General features: G+C 41.5%; 2 protein-coding genes across 2 annotated transcripts; both read left to right on the top strand.

Annotated features, from left to right (window-relative positions):
* Positions 1-1716: 1716 nt before the first annotated feature.
* On the top strand, positions 1717-11780 carry LOC308113181 (interleukin-17 receptor C). Its single transcript, XM_080469220.1, has 16 exons — positions 1717-1939; positions 4231-4258; positions 4347-4481; positions 5826-5909; positions 6019-6125; positions 6208-6313; positions 6402-6443; positions 6552-6685; positions 6769-6831; positions 6910-6967; positions 7044-7264; positions 9013-9060; positions 9149-9200; positions 9347-9442; positions 9525-9563; positions 10301-11780. Exons 1-16 carry the CDS (start codon positions 1829-1831, stop codon positions 11110-11112), a joined length of 2136 nt encoding a protein of 711 aa, XP_080325346.1. The 5' UTR covers positions 1717-1828; the 3' UTR covers positions 11113-11780.
* A 612-nt stretch (positions 11781-12392) lies between these two features.
* On the top strand, positions 12393-18924 carry creld1b (cysteine-rich with EGF-like domains 1b). Its single transcript, XM_080469935.1, has 11 exons — positions 12393-12663; positions 14591-14711; positions 14799-14881; positions 15203-15313; positions 15706-15797; positions 15986-16165; positions 16253-16348; positions 16443-16526; positions 17257-17352; positions 17432-17572; positions 17662-18924. The coding sequence occupies exons 2-11, from the start codon at positions 14595-14597 to the stop codon at positions 17880-17882; spliced, it is 1221 nt and encodes a 406-aa protein (XP_080326061.1). The 5' UTR covers positions 12393-12663; positions 14591-14594; the 3' UTR covers positions 17883-18924.
* Positions 18925-19203: the final 279 nt, after the last annotated feature.

The following is a 19203-nucleotide window of genomic DNA, read 5'->3' as shown; positions in this document are numbered from 1 at the left end:
TCAGCCATGCTACTGAAATGTCACAGGGTCGATTCCGGAGACAGAAATGTTTAGCTGTAGACAGAATTACTACCATTTCACAGCAGGAAGACCCTAAAAATACTTGATAAAAACTTTAAGGGGATTTTGATAGTCTTCCTGATGATGTAACTGTTGGGTTTATCATTAATGTGATTGTTTTCACATCTGACAGCAGTGTGGAGGAGGCCCCTTGGAAACACTCCTTTGGATATATAAACATGTGCTCAGGTAAAAGTAAAAAAAAAAACAAAGACATTACTGTGAGTGGGTATTATAGTTAGATACTTAGTGATTTTACTCCTACTTTACAAGTAATCCTATTTGACTCTTATAAATACATTTCACTACTTGGTACACCCTACATTTGTGTGGCCAATCCCTGCAGTTTCAAAAGAAACTGCCATAATATGATTATTTATATGTTATCTGAGAAAATGAATGTAATATTTCATATAGGCCAAATGAATCAAAAGCTGGCTACTGACAAATGTGTACATTGACATGGGTACAATTCAAGCAATGTGACAGTACTTGTATACTGCAGGTGAAAATCATCTTGGGGCATTAGTTTTAGTTTTTCTATTTCGGAGACGATTTCTCAAATGATCAGTTTGGCATAATTACATGTATATAAAAGGTTCCTGGGTGCATTCATAAAATCTGGTCCAATCTCCATCTGTGTCACAAATATAAAAACAACCAAACACCACACAGTTATACTATCTTATGTCTTCATTGGAGGGCTCACTGTAGATTGACCACCTAGAAAATCCAAGGGTCCACTCATACTCATCACCAGCACTGTGAATATGTACATTGGGTCACATTTTTATTGGAAATTAATGCAAAAAAACCCAAGGAAATTCACAAAGGCGTCCATACCTTCTCTTGCCACTGTGTACAGTTACATTAAATTTAGGATTGTCGGTACTATTACAACTTATTTACTATCAATTATTTTATCCAGTTATGTGAAATGTGTTGTAATTGGCTCTGGGGGTGAAGATGTTAATCCTTTATAGCATGTTACCAGCACATTTTTTATTTGATGTTCCTGCCAAACTAAGTAAATTGATGATAGTGACAGATCATGTGTCTGTTTTACACACTTGTGAAATTATCATATATGCTGGCATTCTGGCCTTATTCAAGGACTATCAATCAGTTTAATTAAATTAAAGTATAAACTCTACCCAGATTAACAGAGACACATCAACAATTCATTGACCGTTTCAAGTCAAACTACCAGTAAATCAAATGGCTGTTTCTGTTCAGGGTTTCTCGAAATGTAGTGTCCACTACGTAATTATACATACTTTTATGTGCAATACTTTATTTTACTATACAATTAATGAGTTGCGTTATTTATAAGTTCATAAGTAATTTTAATCTAAGAATGCAAGGCAATTAGCGGAAATTTTGAGTGTGCCACCTTACAGACAATACAGGCTGTGGTCAGTTTAACGTCTAAAATAGTGATGTTTAATTCTACTCATCTACAGAGAATTCTCTAAATAACTTTCAATTAAATTATTTTAATGTCACAGTATTTTAATCTGACAGAGGGTGGATGTCAGGCCTCGTGGTGTCATGCAGGTGTCACGCTCGCGCTGCCTCACCTGAGCGCGTGGCGAATAAAAAAAAACCGCGCCCCTTGGAACTGTCAATCACCGGGAGGGCGTGCACAGGATCCCTGGAGCGGCTCTGCGGTGAGCCACTGTGGGATCCGCGGGAAGAGACCCGGTCATGACGTGGGCCCTCGGAGCGGTGGATAAACGGGAGAAAAACGGTGGACAGTCCCGGTAAGATGTGCGCGGATCTCCGCGGGCTGATCCCGGTCCTCTGCGTCCTGCTGGCCGCTGCAGAAGACGCGATGGACCTGATCCGCCGAGACGCACCTGAGCTCACCTGCAGCGAGGTAACCGCACACTCAACGACAGTTTAGGTACAACTTTAAAAAAAAAAAAGAGAAAGTAAAACCAGGAAGGATTAGAGTAAAAAAAAAAAAAAGGATTACTGTCATGGTGACTGGACGAGTTAAGAGAGACAAATAAGAAGAGATCAGAGTTTAATGTCCATTACTTATTTACCACGGTTGTCTGAGCATGACACCTTACTCCACTGCTCCATTTCCAAGGACGCCAGTTTGAACTTTATCTGCAGTTTCTCCCATGTCTCCAAAACTCATCCTGTGATCGAATTAACTGCAGGAAAGAAAGTGATTGTAAAGCATTTATATATTTACATCAGTATGAAGTGTGCACCTGTAGAATCTGAAAATTCAGCTGCAGGTTGAGGACGTTCAAGTTCATCTTATTAAAAAAAAAAAGCAATACACATTGCATACTGAAGAAGACCCTGTTCAAACAGTCACACAACAAATAGGCGTGCATGTCACTAAAAACAACTTTTGATATAGTATCTGAGCAGCAACATCTGATAGGCCAAGAATCACATCAATACTCCACACACACACACACACACACACACACACACACACACACACACACACACACACACACACACACACACACACACACACACACACACACACACACACACACACACACACACACACACACACACACACACAGGGAAACATTAGGAGTCTTTCTTAAACTTTCATAATGCAGTAGAGCAGGAAGACATTTTTTAGCATGATGACGAATGTCAAAGCTCATCCACACACTGTTACTTGTTCTTTTTCTGCAAATCATTTTTCCATCTCATGATCTGACTAAGACAGTCCAATAAGTATTGTTAGTAAATGTATTTCCTTCATAACACAATTTAGATAACCTGCTGAAATGAATTAAAACCTTTCATTATTGGTATGAGACTTATGTAATGGAACATGTAAACAACCTCTATTGCTCATAAATATATTCAAATAAGTTGGGTTTTTTTTCTCCATAAATGTGGTAAAGTGCCTCACGATTTTATGTGAAATAAAATATATTAATGCTGAAAGATGCAGGAAACCAGTGAGTTTGGTCACCTCTTTGTTTTTGTTTTTTGGTTTATTCATATTGCGGTCCAAAACATTTTGAAAATATTTGCCGTTTTCATGTAGGCATGACAATAACCTGAATACTCGAGGAGGATTATTTCATTCATTAACTGGAAGGTTTGCATGTTCCCACTGTGCCTGCCCGGGTTTTCCTCCGGCTACTTCAGCCACCTCTAACAATCCACACACATGCCTTTTGTGTTGATTGGTGACTTTATATTCACTGTCGGTGAGAATGTGTACGTCTTATTTCGGATGGTCTAGAAAGAAAAAGGATCAATATTTTTGTAATGACATTCTCAGACTGTTGGGCTCCTCTCTATAGACGTCACTTATCAAGCACATCTTTACGCTGCAGTACTTCACCTGATCAGTCGCATTCACCCACTGATGCACATTGTTACGCACCAATCAAGGGGGACGGAGCTGCTTTTTGAGGTTCCCTGAGAACACTTCCACAGGGAGAAATGGAGATTGGACTGCCTTCATTAGGACTGGACGATAACCGCCTGCTCCACCGCCTGAGACAAAGCTTTGCACATTTGCTGAACTTTAAGTGAAAATAAACATGATTTTTGTTTTTTAAAAAGAGTGTCACCTTCATCCATTCAGGTTCTATCCCACTTCATCTAAATCAGGGTCACGGCTTGTAGGTGGACCCAGTAGACTTTTAGTGGCTTTTAGCATGTGGACATGTCGCCAGTCCATAAGAGTCAGACTCACATTAACACCTACAGGCAATGTAAAGAAAGATTAAATGCAGGGTGTAGTCAAAATGTGACGTAAAATCGATCTGTTCAGCCATGGTAAATACGTGTGTGAGTGCGTGTTTTGTATGGATTATGTATTCTTTGAGATTCTTGTCTTAAAGGGCTTGTTCGGAAGCAGCTTTTTCCCTTTGCTGCTCCCCAAAGCAATCTGTGACTGAATTACTGTTATTCTCATTATTGCTAAAACTCCAACTTCACACCCAGCTTGGGCGCAAACTGGAGATCCTCTCACGGTGAGCCGAGAGTGCTGACCGCTACACAACCTCTGTGGCTTATTTCGTACAATGAAATCAACAGTCACAATTTCCCATCACGGTGTGATATATTACTGTTGAATTCATTAACTCATTTCTTTTCATCTCAATTGCACATCTGTTGCCGCAGTATTCCCGTTTCACTTGTCTCTTCTGGTGTTATGTCTTCTGACAGGGTTTGACCAACTGCCACATCAGCTCAGGTAACAACACGATAGATGTGTGGGCATCTTGTTTCATAATCTGCCTTCTTGTTAAATGTGCAGTTTGTCCAAACTTCTCCCCTTACAGGCTCTTCGTTCTCCGAAGCTCTGCCTGATCCACGGGGGCCATTGAACGTCACACATTTGCAGCTGAAAGTCGTCCTGTGCTGCTCCGAAGAACACGACTGCATTCCTTGTCTACAAATCACCATCGGGCTCCGAGGTGACTTTGCCGTAGATCAGACTGAGTGACGCGCGGGGGAGTTTGATAACCGTCAAACTGCATGATATACTTTCCTGATCAGAGTCACAGTTGTTGGTACTACGCGTAAAGTCAGAGAACTTCTCCAGTAATCATTGTTTTGCTAAAAGTTAGTAAATGAGTTCTTAAAGTTACGTTACTGAACACAAAAGTTAAGCAGCTACTTCGTAAAGTAACTTGTTACAAGTATTAATAGTCTGATAAAGTTTTTGTTTACAGACTTGGCCTAAAGCAAAACCGTTACGATACAAAATAATAGATTGTTCATTAGAACCTTGTGACCACATGCAAACAAGTGTCTCTAGTGAAAGGAGAGCAGAGCAAAGTCATCGGTTACGAACTTGTTAATACCAAAAACAGTGAGCAATAGCACTTCATGGCACGCTATTCCCAATGCTGCTCCCTTAATGACACAATGAGCCCTGTGCAACAAAACACATGCAAACAGATTTATTCTCAAATGGTTGGAAATTGTTCTCTTCTTTTTAAATCTTCTTTACAAAAGCGACTTTAAAGTTGAAGCAGGTTTTGCACACGGTCTGCTGTTATCAACATTTTTCACACAATAATTTCACTTCATGTTAACTGGAGTTCATTTTTTTAGCATTAAAGGTCAAAATGAATCTTTATTAGATATAGACCTAACATAATTGCTTGTATCATTTTAACTCTGCCTTGTGGATTACCAGATATTGTTTATTCATAAAGGAATAGTTCTTTATTTTTCAAGTTATCATTGTTGCTTGGTGACCGTGTTGCTTTTGTTTTTTTGGCAACATTTTCATATCGATACTATTTGTTCTGTAATAGTGTGCTCATGAGCATTTATTGACGTCAATGTTTTACTATCGCTTTGATTTTTCAGGTCCTTTAGTTCCTCAGCTGACGATACCACACACGACTGTTTATCTTTTATTTCTAATCTCCTTTCTTCCTCGTCTCTGATACCATTTCTCTGAAGGAACACTTCTTTTACAGGTGTGTGAGCTCACGTGACTTCACATGGAATACACACACACACACACACACACACACACACACACACACACACACACACACACACACACGCACACACACGCACACACACACACATGCACACGCATTCTTTCGCAGGTGGAATGCCGAAATGTTTTCAAGTTTCATTTGCACAATCCTCTGCGGTTAAGTCAATTTTCACAAATGTGACATGGTGCAGTAGTACAAGGTCACTGGACACAAAAAAATAAGATAAGGATATAAACGTTATCCTGCATGAGGCCCAGTGTGTGTCCCTCACTGCGATTTCCGTCACACACTTTGCTGCAGAGATCAATGCTGGAGAAGATTTTTCTGGCGATTCGGGAAACGACAGCGATGAAGAGGACCAGAAGCACGCGGCAGTGGGAAGTGGTGAGTTTGTGCCTCCAGAACAATAATAGTGTCTCTACATCAACACAGTCCCTAACATTTTGACCTCTTCATGCTGCTGAATTTCTCATCTCACTCTTCTGTTTTACAGTCAACCTGTGCCTCAGTTCCCCGACGAGCAATGCTCTCTGTAAAGCTCTCCAGTTTGAATCAAGACGCTCCGCTACGGGCGCGGCGTCTCAGCAGTCCACACATGAGGTGATCTTGAACGCGTTTGCGGGAACGACTGAGCGGAGGAGTTGTTTCTCACGATATGTTTCTCTGTTTGTTGCAACTGCAGCTGCTGTTGACAGAGAAAGTGAATTTCGAAAGTCCAGTCGTGGTCCTAGCATATTCAAAGGGAACAATGATCGTCCAAAACGTCACAGTTCCCAGTTTAATAGAAGGTGAGTTGCTGCGGCGTGACGTCAAGAAGAAACTGTGACCGGTTACAGCTGAAGAGCCGCTGAACACTTTCTTCTTCCCCTCTTGCAGTTTGCTCCATGACGCTTGAAGGCACCATTAAGAAGTGTGATGGTAATTGTTGCAAATTGTGCTTCATACTATCTTGTTGTTGTTGTTAGTCCGCAAAAGCAGGTCCTGCATCAGTTACAACTTAGGATGATTGACACATTTCCGTCTCAGTTCCCAGACTTAGAGTCGTGGAAGACTCTCAGAGAAATGTGGTTCGACTGCAACTGGAAAACACTGATGTCAGACAAGATGAGGTGCTGTGGCGGATGGTTTGGAATGAGAGCGCTGGAAAGGTCCTTGCATGGGTCAGTTGGTCCTTAATTATCTACACGATGTCTTCCTATCAATCTGTTTAATCCATCTGTGTGACTTTATCTTACCTCTGCAGCCCAAAGGCGAGAAAGAGGTCGTCATTTCAGCAAATTCTATCGTGCCATGCCTGTGCTTCAAGGTAACAAATGTGATAACCAAACAGGACAATTTCAAAGTCAAACAAAGTGTGGCTTCAAGAAACCTTATTTGTTCACAGGCGTGGTGGACGGGAAGTGACCTTCAAACGAAATATTGTCCTTTCGACAATCAACAAGGTAGAGAGAGGTTAGGTTGGATGTAGGGGGTGAATGATTGCATAGCCGCTCAGAATAACTTTGTTTGTTCTTCCAGATGCACTTCAAAGGATGCGGCACAACGTGACCATGTCCATGAAGGAGTCTCACACAAGGGTAGGCGGCACAGAGCTGACCTGGAACGTGACGGCTCCCTGCAGGCTGGACGCCGAGGTGTGGCTCTGCAAGAAAGACCTCGCCGGAGGCCACTGTGTTGAGGTGACGGGCTCCAGGCAGAAACTTCAAGCAGACTGGCGAGTGACGCACAGAGGATACTGGGTAAGAACAAGAGGGGGGGTGGGGGTGGGGGTGGCGTCGGGGGTGGGGGGGTTACCGGGGGGGACGGTCAGACTCCTTTACATCATTCAAGACTAAACTCAAAACCCTGTTGTTCAAACTTGCTTATAACACTTTAATTGGACACTGTGTGCTTAACTTCATTTGGCTTTATGTTTTTATGATCTATGATTGTATTCTCTGTAAGGTGACCTTAGGTGACCTGATATTATTAAATTATTATTATTATTATTATTATTATTATTATTAGTAGTAGTAGTAGTAGTAGTAGTAGTAGTAGTAGTAGTAGCATTATTATTGTTATTGTTATTATCATTATTGGGAGTTCCTGATACAACTCACCCTCATTCCCCACATCATCAAAAAATAATTTACATTCTCACTTAAAGAGGTACCAACGGTTTATAGGTTAGGCTTGTAAATTGTTTCAATCTCCCTGTGGCCTTAAGAACCGTATGTGACTTCCACAATCTTCCCCTTTGCTTATACCTCACAGTTACAAAGATTAAATACTTCTGATTAACATTGAATTATATGTTGTATCCGCAGGATTCCTGAAATTCTTTAGAATTATGACAAGATTTTTAGGTTTAAACAGAATCTCCAAAAGGCATCCCAATGCAAACATCTTCAGTCTTAACATTGTTCAGTGAGAGCTCTGTAAAACGATAATTAGCAACAGGTTGATTCAGGAAAGGTTTCCAGGGAAAACGTGCACACGGTGCCAAAGCAAACAGGATCCCTTGAAATGCAGTCGTGACATCATGACGACGCAGATGAAACACACCTTTATTCAGATATTCGGTTTCACTAAGATGTGATGTCCCAACATGCAGCTCTGCAGTAATACATTATAAGGCCTGTTGAACACTGCAATCATAGGTGACTTTTTTTCCCTACAATATGAAAACAAGAACACTTGGGGGGAAAAAATGACCTGACCAGCTGAAGAAAAAGCTTAAGTTAAAGTGGTCGTGTACTCTATGCAATCTGTCAAACTAAAGTAAGGTCCTTAAAAGCTTTTAGGTGTTTTAGGTGTTATTTCATTCTCACATGGAATAAACATAGAAACAAGATTTGAATAGTTTTTTAATGCAAGTAAAAAATTGTCTGACTAAATGATCCCAGAAATGTGTATTTATATTTATTAAGTGATTTGCATGTGACCCCTGGCTAGCTCAGTTGGTAGAGCATGAGACTCACAATCTTAAGGTAGAGGGTTTGTGTCCCACACGGGCGCCACCTTCCCATGGGCTCACCACCTGCAGGAAGGTTCTTAATCAGTGCAATGTGATCTGGGTGACGGTGCTCAGACTGCCACCCCCGTGACCCGGAGACGGGTAAGCGGGAGAAAATGGATGGATTTGCATGTGTCATAAGTTAAGAAAACAAAACACAGGTTATTTAAGTTAATACTAGTCTGTCTTTTATTTTCTCCACATTATCATTAAGAAATGTTCATGTTGATCTAATACTTTTCAATTTTGCTCAGTAGAGTAGAGAGTATAGATGTACTACAAGGACCCCTTTTTTTTTTTTTTTTTTTTTTTACTATATATTAAAAAAACAAACATTGAAAGCTGGAATAAATGGGTTGACTATGATACTGTCCTCAAACAAGAATCATAAATAAATTCATAATTTCAATTTGAATGGTTTCTGTGAACTTTGAGATCCATTTTTTTTTTCCTTGATACTTTTCATTGATTCATATTTCTTCAATCTTTCAGCAAACAGGGGAGTTCAACGTGTCATCTCACCCTCTGTTTTGTGTTCAGGTAACTCTTTCATTACTTCATACTGTGTGTGAATTATAATGCCTCGTGTGTAAATTTGTGTTCTAAAACCTCCATTAATTCTTTTCAGATACACATAAAAGCGATGGATTCATACTTGGAGCCACACTGCCCATTCACAAGTAAGACTGTTAATAATTGTCCAGATTAAATATTTAACCAGCAAAGGTTTCATACTTATGTCGAAAACACAGTGATACCACAGTGACACACTTCATTTTATTGACACCTTTGATAAGAGTGAAAGTTTGACATCACTTTTTTCCAGTCTCTCACTCCAGATGGGGCCTGGCGCTTCTCATTGGATTACTGCTGATATTTCTGGCTGTACTTGGAGCATATTTAATACAAGGGATCCTCAGAGGTCAGCTTTCTACCTGAGAGTCATTGAGCTACCTGGTTTGGTTTCTATTATTATTCAATGTGAACTGTGTCTTTACATTTAGGCTATGTGTGGAGATGGTTGAAGGAGGAAGACGTTAAAGGTAGGAGACACTCGTCTCACCTATTCACCACATTTCATACACATTTATTTAAATCTGTGCGTGTGCGTGTGAGAAGGACAGTGTAAAATGCTTTGAGACTGCAGAAGTTGTGCTATATAAGTGATATGACAACACAAAAACGGATTACAACATCTCATTTTGCACTTAGCACAACAAGCATGTGGTGAATGAGCCTCCATCCACCTTTATAAGATAATCCATGTTACTCTGTTCCTGGTTCTTTCATCAAATGAGAAAAATCATTATTTTTATGATACTATAAGTATCATCTGAAATTTCCCCGCCCTGGGAGTAATGACAGAATATTAAATCTAATGTAATGTAATCCCCACGCATCTGTTTGAAAGAAAAGGCAATAATTTTTAATGTGTACAAAGTAAATTTCCGCTTAGGTTACGTAACTCTCTTCCTTTGAATGATGGATGGATGGATGGATGGATGGATGGATGGATGGATGGATGGATGGATGGATAGATGGATGGATGGATGGATGGATGGATAGATGGATGGATGGATGGATAGATGGATGGATACTTAATCGATCCTGAGTTAAAGTCAAGCAGAACTAGAACAAAAAGCTGTACAGTATAGTCTCATCCACCAGTATACTCATTACTGTATTATGTTCCAGAAGTAGAATGTATTGTTAGTCAACAGAAATGCGGTACATGTAATTTCTAGAAAATACTCATGAAAGCCATTTCAATCATCTGCAGGTGCTGTGGGCGGTGGCCACGTGTTGTTGCTGTACTCCCCCGATGACGACAGGGGTCTGCCAGGCATGCTGTGTCACTTGGGCTCGAGCCTCCATGCTCTGGGCTTCAGTGTGTCGCTGGACCTGTGGAGCCAGGCGGAGCTCGGCATGCTGGGCCCCGTGCCATGGCTCCACTCGCGACTGGACCGACTACAAAGGCAGGGTGGGAAGGTGGTGCTGGTCCTCACCCAGGCCACCTGGACGAGGGCTGAGGAATGGGGGTCACGAGGCTGGGAAAGAAACCTGGCCAGGGAGAAGAACATGAAGGAGGAGGAAGAGGAGGGAGGAAGAAGCGGCCCTGCCTCTTCTCCGTGCGGTGACGTTTTTAGCGCTTCGCTGAGCTGCATCCTAGCAGACTATTTACAGGGCCGTGCCGGTGAGAGGTTCATGCTGGTGCAGTTTGAGTCTCTCCCACCTGAACCGCCGGGCAGTTTCCGGCCGCTGCCTCAGCTCTTCCGCGGCCTTCATGTCTACAGCCTTCCTTCCCAGAGCCTGGGTTTCCTCACTGAACTGGCTGGAGCTCGACAAATGGCGACAGCATCAGCCAGACGGAAAAGGGCGGGTGGGCTCAGGATGGCGTCACGCACTCTGGCCCAAAGACTGTCAAGTTTCTCAGCTGGGGCAAACGTATTACGCGTTGCAGGGGTGTCCCAGAGTTGCGTTGGTGTGGGAGTAGAAGACTCCGGGGAAACGGTCCCCTTGCAGACATGTCTTATAACTCCCCCATCCAGCCCAGACACGGACCCCAGGGGCAGTGAGGTGGACTGGGTCTGACAACAGGGCTCAAAGACGTTGAAGTTTTTCATATGAAAAAGCTTAAAATAAGAGTAAAATAGTTTGATGGTCGATAAAATGACACTAAAGCACTGTTCACAGGAATGATGTGATTCCTTGTACTTGACCAAAGTAAAAGTATTCCCACTACAGTCTGGTTCACAATGTCATTTTGAGGACTGGACATAAACATCCAAACAAGCCTCACACCGGGCAGCTGTTGAGACTTTGATTTTATTTATAGCTGTTGGGACTTTTATGTGACTGAGTGTTTGTCTTGTGATGGACCGATGACCTGTCCACGGTGGACTCTGCCTTCACACAGTCGGGATCCAGAAGTCCTATGAATTGGTACAAGAACATGAAGACCAGGTGATTGTTGTGTTGATGTAATGACATATGAGTATCGTGGATACTGATATACATTAATCAACATTTTCAGTGTATTTTACTCCTCTAGGGTTTTTCTCTCTAACTGTGGTGTTATGAAAACTAACATTTCCATCTCCCATTGTCCATCAGTTGGCTGCTGTCCCTGGATGTTTTGTGTGTGTGTGTGTGTGTGTTTTTTGTATGTTTAAGCACATGCTGTTTTTTCAATCATTGGTGAAGCTCTTAAGTTGCCCCTATTGTCTGAAAGCTGGTGTATAAATAAAAATTGATCGATTGATTGATGGTGGACACATACACAAATGTAGAAATAATAGAAACATTCAAAAGAAAATGTTTTAATTAAGATTATTGTGAATGTAATTACTAACAAGCATGGCTGTTACCTCAATTGAATGTGTTTGATCCTGTTTGTATCATTGATCAATATGAGTGGAGGTTTAAGGTAGAGATCACAATAATTCAACTGAAGGGGGGGGGGTTGCTCGGGAATGAGGCAGGGCAAGTAAATGTTCAAGAATCATTATTATTCTCAAGCGGGGCAATTATTACTGCAGATAGTAAATAAACAAATCACAAATCATTCCAACGGGAAACAGAATACGACTTAGATGATTTGACGAATGATCTAAAAGTCTGATCATGACATGGACCGATGAGTATAGTGTTGTTGTCCTGCACCTGATCAGGACAAGAATAAAGTTATGTTATATATACTTACTTCAAATTTATTGAAAATATATGAATTGGAGCTGCTGATATGCAGTGTATACATGCCTTGTGTGATATTATGCATTAAAAATGTGAGCTCTGATAAAGTGAGTCATTGATTTGTGCAGATGTGAGGATGACAGCGGGCTGTGCAGAGGGTTTGCTGACGGATCTGAGTCCCTGCAGGGTGGGGCGGTGCCACTAGACATCCTGTGTGGAAAAAACACAGAGGCTGCTGGAAGCTGCTCACTCATTCATTCATCCACTCATCCACTCACTCACTCATTCACCGAGCGGCACAGCCCCGCAGACTGTGTCTGGCTCTGCTGAGATGACTCGTTTGAAGCGTTCAAAGTGTCCCAACATGTGAACCGGTGTGTTGGCGGAGCAGCCGGGAGTCAGACAATCATCTGTGGTGCAGCGGACTGCCTGGTTGGTTAGCCAGCGAAGGTAAGAGGAGCACAATGAAAGCACACGTTTCGCTCACGGGGGTTTAAAGATCGTCGCGAGGAGGATATCGCGGACTAGTTCACATACTTTAAAGCCAGATCAGCTCCGGCCAGCAGTTAGCTCCTGACCTTAGCCACACGCTAGGCGGCTAGTTGCTGTGGTGCTGATGCTGCTGAGCTAACGAGGCTAACGCGGAAGCTAAAGCATCACAAACACGCCGGGCTGCGGGGTTTTAGAGGTTTTTCTCAAGAAAGCAGCGTCAAATAAACGCGGACACGGGTGTAACTCGTTGATTGTATTTCACCGAGTGTTTGTTTAAAGTGTTCTTGTATTAAAGAATTGGTTTGAGGAGGTTAGAAGAACAACGCCGCATTGTCGAGGCTAATGTGTTAAATCATCAACATAGATATCCGCCAACACTTGTTATTTACTAAACACAAAACGAGTGAAAGGAGATAATTTAGATTGTACAACAGCAATAAATGTGCGTCTTGAGGTTTATATTTTATACTTCTCAGCCACATTTATTTTTATAAGAGATGCTTAGTGTGCTGAAACTAGATGGATAATGACATTTTTCTACAACAATGGTCTTTTATAAAGTGTGATAACTCAGGGTTCATTGCTGTAAATGATGCCGTGTGTGTTTATGTATGCAGAGTTCATCATCAGATTATTAATGGGTTAAACTAAAGTTAGTAAATCCACTCTGTGTAAAGTGATGACTGAAGAGGCTGGTGTGTCTGTTGATTCTCACTGAACAAACGACTTCTACATCGGATCATCGAGAAAAATCAGGACGAATTTTAAACAAAATATGAAAACAACTCATCTATGAATCATGGGTACATAGATGTCAACCTTTGATATGTAGTGAGCTATGACTTTGCGGCACTGTTCACTCACCGATTTATTTTATTCTTACCATAATAGCACATGGTAACTATTAACCATAATATGAGTTTTAACAAACACCCCTCAGCTATAACAACCTAATATCGTGTAGGTCCACCTTTAGTTACAGAAACAGCCTTGACCCTCTGAAGGTGTCAGAGGTGTCAGCAGCAGATCCTTAACGCCTGTGTAATGTGTGAGGTGGGACCTCCATAGATTCATCAATGAGACTTGACCGGCTATGATCCTGAAAGCACTTTAATACTTTTGGAGACGCCGAGTCATTCCCAAAACTCACTCAAATCCAGACACTTTTTCAGCTTCTAACACCTTAACAAAAGCCAAAATGTTGCCTGACACTTCCAACCCTTTACCACGTGCCACGAGAAAGAGATTATCATATTAAACAACCTCAGATTGAAAACACAGACAAAGCTGTTGGGAGACTTTATATTGTGTGACATGTGTCATTTAAAATCAACCCTAAATATAAAATAAGACGAAATAAACCTATATTTTGACAATAGTGAAGAAGACAGTAGGACCACAATGAGCAGCAGAGCAGTAAAAACTCAAATCAACAGCTCTCCGATCAAATCCATTTCTCTTCGAGAATATCTGAATATTTTCAAGTCACTGAATATAATGAGAAGGTAAACATGAAATGAGATATGACGTTGCCTCTCCCAAAAGTGTGCATCATATCTTTGGTATGCACATGCTAAAATTACATGAATATTGTTGAAACCTTTCTATAATGATATCTTGATTCTTGATCCTTAACTAAATGGGTCTCAGAGAAAACTAGTGTGGCGGAAAAATCAAATATCATGCATCACTAGAGAGACGTAAGCACCGTACAGTTATGCTAGTGTATAGTTTACAGATCATATATGTGTGTCATGTTAGTTATATAAGTCTCTACACATGCATATAGATGTGTTTTATGATGATTTCTGTTGTTAGATGTGACTTTTTTTGTTTGTTTGTTTGTTTGTCATGCTGACTGTGTGTATGTGTGTGCCCTCTGAAGGACCATGTGGTGGGCTCGGCCCTTCCTGCCCGCTCTGGTGCTTCTCTCAGAGCTCTCTGTTGTGAGAGTCCAGACGGCACCGTGCCAGACGTGTCGAAAGCTCACGGAAAGTTTCATCAAGGTACTGCAGTGAGTTTAATGAAACATCAACTCTTTGAGCCGTGCTTTTCTTCATACTCGGAGCCTTTACTTGTACGTCTCATTTTAGGGATTGGAGACAACAGCGAACAAGAACTTTGGTGGCGGTAACACTGCCTGGGAGGAGGAGAAGCTAGCTAAGTATGCACGCAGGTATGGATTCAAATTAATGGTCATTTATGACGTACCTCTATAACATCCTGACATCTTTAACTCAGGTTTGGTGTTTTTTGTTCTCTCTGCACCTAGTCAAAAGTGAGGCTATATAATTTTTCATGTGGCCTATGTTTTTATTTACTATTTCTATTCTACCTTTATTGAAATGAGAGAGCCACATTGAGGTTAGGAATGTATTTGACGTGTGTTTTTCGATGGTTAACAGCAGACAAACTAGTGTATCGAGCATGATATACATACAATGAAAGACTAAACGTTGTCTTACTTCTCTAATTGTGTTTTCTTGTTTGTTTTCAGTGAGACTCGACTCCTTGAGATTGTTGAAGCTGCATGTGAGAAAGCAGATTTTGAATGTAACCAGCTGCTGGAGCAGATAGAGGATCAGGTGGAGACATGGTGGTTTCACAGGTAAGTTCTAATAGAGCAATTAGGCAATTTGTCCATAAATTTGTTTTACCACACTGAAAACAAAGTAAAAGCTATATCAAAACCAACAAAAGTTCTGGCACCTGGATAAGTGAGCAAGTATTGATTTATGTCACCATTTAAAGCAAACAAAGAACTGTGGTATCTGCTAAACTCTTTACTTCCTCCCGATTGGTTTGGATGAAGCAGTGTAGACATTAATGTAATGAAATAACAACGATTCAATATTTATCTATTTTCTCAAGTGTGTCCTGATCCAGGAAATCAATTTTACTCAAACGTAATAGTATTGTTAATCATTAATACTTTGTTGGTGTATTGATGTGTTCAGATGTGACGTCAGTCCAGGTTATAACTCTCGGTCTGTCCTGTAGGCAGCAGGAGGCGCCGGACCTGTTCGAGTGGCTCTGCATCGAGGAGCTGAGACTCTGCTGTCCGCCTGGACGCTTCGGACCCGACTGCAAAGGTGAGACCGACAGAAAACATTAAACACGAGCTGTCTGGTGTCAGCACCGAGGACGTGACCATAACAAACCCTCGTTGTTGCTCAACGGTTCCACCTGGAATGGGATTTCATAAATATGGAAAACGGGGACTTTAATTAGAGTCATGCAAATTCAAAGCATCTAATATTTTCATGTTTATCCAACGCAGAGTGTCCGTCTGGAGCCGGCGGTGTGTGTGGAGGTCTGGGTCGCTGTGAGGGGGAGGGCACCCGCCTCGGAGACGGAGAGTGTGTGTGTGATCCTGGATACTCGGGGAGCCTGTGCCAGAGCTGTGCTGATGGATACTTCAGGGAGAAAAGCTCCAATGACAGCATAGGAGCCTGTGCAGGTGCCTCAGATGATGGTTTTAAAAGTTATTGTCAGTTTGGGGGTCATCCTAAGCTGACCTGCTCCTCTGTGCTCTTGCTTCTTGCAGCATGCTATCACTCATGTAAGAAATGCTCGGGGCCGCAGGACTACAAATGCCTCGACTGCAAACCTGGGTGGATCCTTCATGACAACAAGTGTGTCGGTGAGTGCGGCTTCAGAGGTCTCTGGTCGCATGTCGGGGAATCTGCTCGCTGTCTGGTTGCGTGTTGTTTAAGCTCACCATGTGTGTATTTCAGATATTGACGAGTGCGGCACAGAGCTCGCTCGTTGTCCATCAAACACCTACTGTCACAACACTGATGGATCATATGAGTGCAGAGGTAAGTTTTCCTATTGAAATTATACCACTTCTTCACACAATGAGCATTTTTTTTTTTAATAATAAGAGGCAGACATTGAGTCGCATTCAAAATAATAGGAGCATTTGTAATGTTAAATTATTGCTAGAAGTCATAGGAGTGTATAAATAATCAGTTTTTCTCCCTACAGGTGAAGGAATCTGTGCAAATCATGCATTTTGTTTTGCATAATCATCGCCAAAATAAAGTAGCAGAAATTTAAATAAAAAAAGTAAAAACTAGGCAGTGCTCATTATTTTGCTTGAGAAATGACTGAAATTATAAATGAACTTCCTTGGGAATACAAATGTTCCCTTTTATACCCCAGACATTAAAATAGTAAAGCTTAACCGTATTATGTTGGGCTGAATTCGACAATTGTTTACTTTCTTATCAGGCAGAAGTTGGTGTCATGCTTTATGAAGTCATAAATAGATCTGCTAGCGCAACTTAATTATGTTCATACTTGCATCTGATAGACAGTTGTATGATTTTTCATCTCTATTCAGCCTCATAAATTGTGCCAGTGATATTAATATGTTAGAAGAACGATTTGTTGCCTAAACATTTTAAAATGGCATTTGGATTCTAGTTACTGTGGATGTAATTAGCTCATGGGACTGCACAGTTTTCTCGGTATGACACATTTATGTAGTTGTCAATCCAGCATTTGAGCTCTCGTGTGGCTCAAAGTGTTGATTGATGTCTGCAGGCTGCGACCAGGCGTGTGTCGGCTGCATGGGTAGTGGCCCTGCTCGCTGTAAGAAATGTGCTCGTGGCTACAGGCTGAAGGGAGCCAAGTGTCTTGGTAAGTATGCCCTGCCAAGTACATTCTTTAACCTCTAGTTGTCTACTAATGTGCTTCAAATGTCTTGTATTGTTCGTAGATATAGATGAATGTAGTGAGCGTGCAATAGCGTGTCCGGGACTCAACGAGGCCTGCATCAATGAAGAGGGCTCCTTCCACTGTGACTGTGCCGATGGATTCATTAGAAGAGATAGCATCTGTGTTGAGAATAAACCTCCTGGTGAGTGGCAGCTTTAGTAAAAGTACAAACGCGTGTTGACTGTTTTTACAGAACCTTTGGTGAAGTTTTGTCTTTCTTTCTGTCCTCAGTGGACCCGGATAAGGGCCTGTTTGACGACATGACGGACGACGAGGTCCTTGTTCTGCAGCAGATGTTCTTCGGAGTTGTGATCTGTGCCCTCGCTACACTCGCCGCTAAAGGCGACATGGTCTTCACAGCCATCTTCATTGGAGGAGTCGCGGCCATGGCTGGTTACTGGCTGACGGAGAAGGGAGACTACATGCTGGACGGATTTCTGAAGGGACGCTAGACTGTCAGGTACCATGACTAAAGAAAGACCTGGAAGCACCAGCCGATCCGGGGGACTAACTCCCAACTGGAGGCAGGAAACTCGCTCTGCACTGCTAGCCTTTCAGGGATTAACTTGGGGAGTTGCTTCAAAGGGCTTGGGTTCATTAATTTCGGTTTCTGAACACAATAATGCAAGATAAAGGGAGAACTTGAAGGCGGTGAAGCCGTAAATCCAATCCAAAAGAAGAATATCAAAGCAACAGTGCACTGATCTAAAGGAACTGAACTGAATCCCCTACCTCAACTCCGTTGGGAACTAGGGTGACATAAAGACCACTACTGATTGTCAAAATCGATTATGCATTTGGATGTCTCTTCTGGCCTCTATGTTGCTCAAGTGAAGATGTCGATTTCCTCCACACAAAGAAAACCTCCAGTCATCACGTCCATCCACGTTTTCCATCATTTCAGTGTCTGAGGTTTGCTGGTAGTTTGAATGATAAATACTTTTTGACAACGCTTAATGTTATTGCTGTGGGTTAGGGAATTTCTCCACAGCGATCTGAGAGGTTTCAATCATGAATGACTGATTATTTCTGTTCACAGAATGACTTTTTACCTCCTCCTCCTTCCTGAATGATTCTTTTCAGTAGTAATGCATGATAATAGGAGCTTTGATGAAAGGTAAATACACTGTATGTATTAATTTATTATTTTACTTTGGCATGAAAGATTAACTTTTAATATCTGCTGAATTGCCATCATGTGTGAAGGAATGTGCTTCAGCTCCGATCTGGAATATCCAAACCATTTTCTGTTGCCTTTTTTTTTTTTTTAAGCAGTATTTATGTTTGTTTTTTGCATTAGTCGACCAAACCTTTTCTCATATTTTAGTGAAGATTTTTACATCTTCTAATATTAGAATTCCAGCAGATACAGTAGCACCATGCTGGAGAGCCAGCCACGCGTCACTTTTATTTGTCTATTTATTTTTTATTTTTCCTGTGTTGAATGATGTTACTGGATATTTCCTTTACAATAAAAATGTCTGCCACTGTCGTAACTTTGTTTTCAGCTGTCAGGACTTTGAAAATCTTTAGTTCCACTGCTTGTTGCATAACAACAGAGGAAAGGAGGCTGCTGTCTGGATGTCTGATCTCAAGATATTATGGGTCTTAGGTTGTATTTTTGCTTGAGTTAAATCACAGCAGAGCTCTGCAGGAAGCGTGAGGGTTCAGACAACAGCAGTTGGAAATGAAGCACGTGAACAGAACTAAACGAATTTAATCCAACCAAGTATGAACACACTTTAAATTAACCATTTTATACAACTACTGGCT

The sequence above is a fragment of the Lipophrys pholis genome (genome assembly GCF_963383615.2).
Source record: "Lipophrys pholis genome assembly, chromosome: 8".
Lineage (NCBI taxonomy): Eukaryota > Metazoa > Chordata > Actinopteri > Blenniiformes > Blenniidae > Lipophrys > Lipophrys pholis.
The sequence above is the reverse complement of the archived record's forward strand: the minus strand, read 5'-3'. Positions and strand labels throughout refer to the sequence as shown.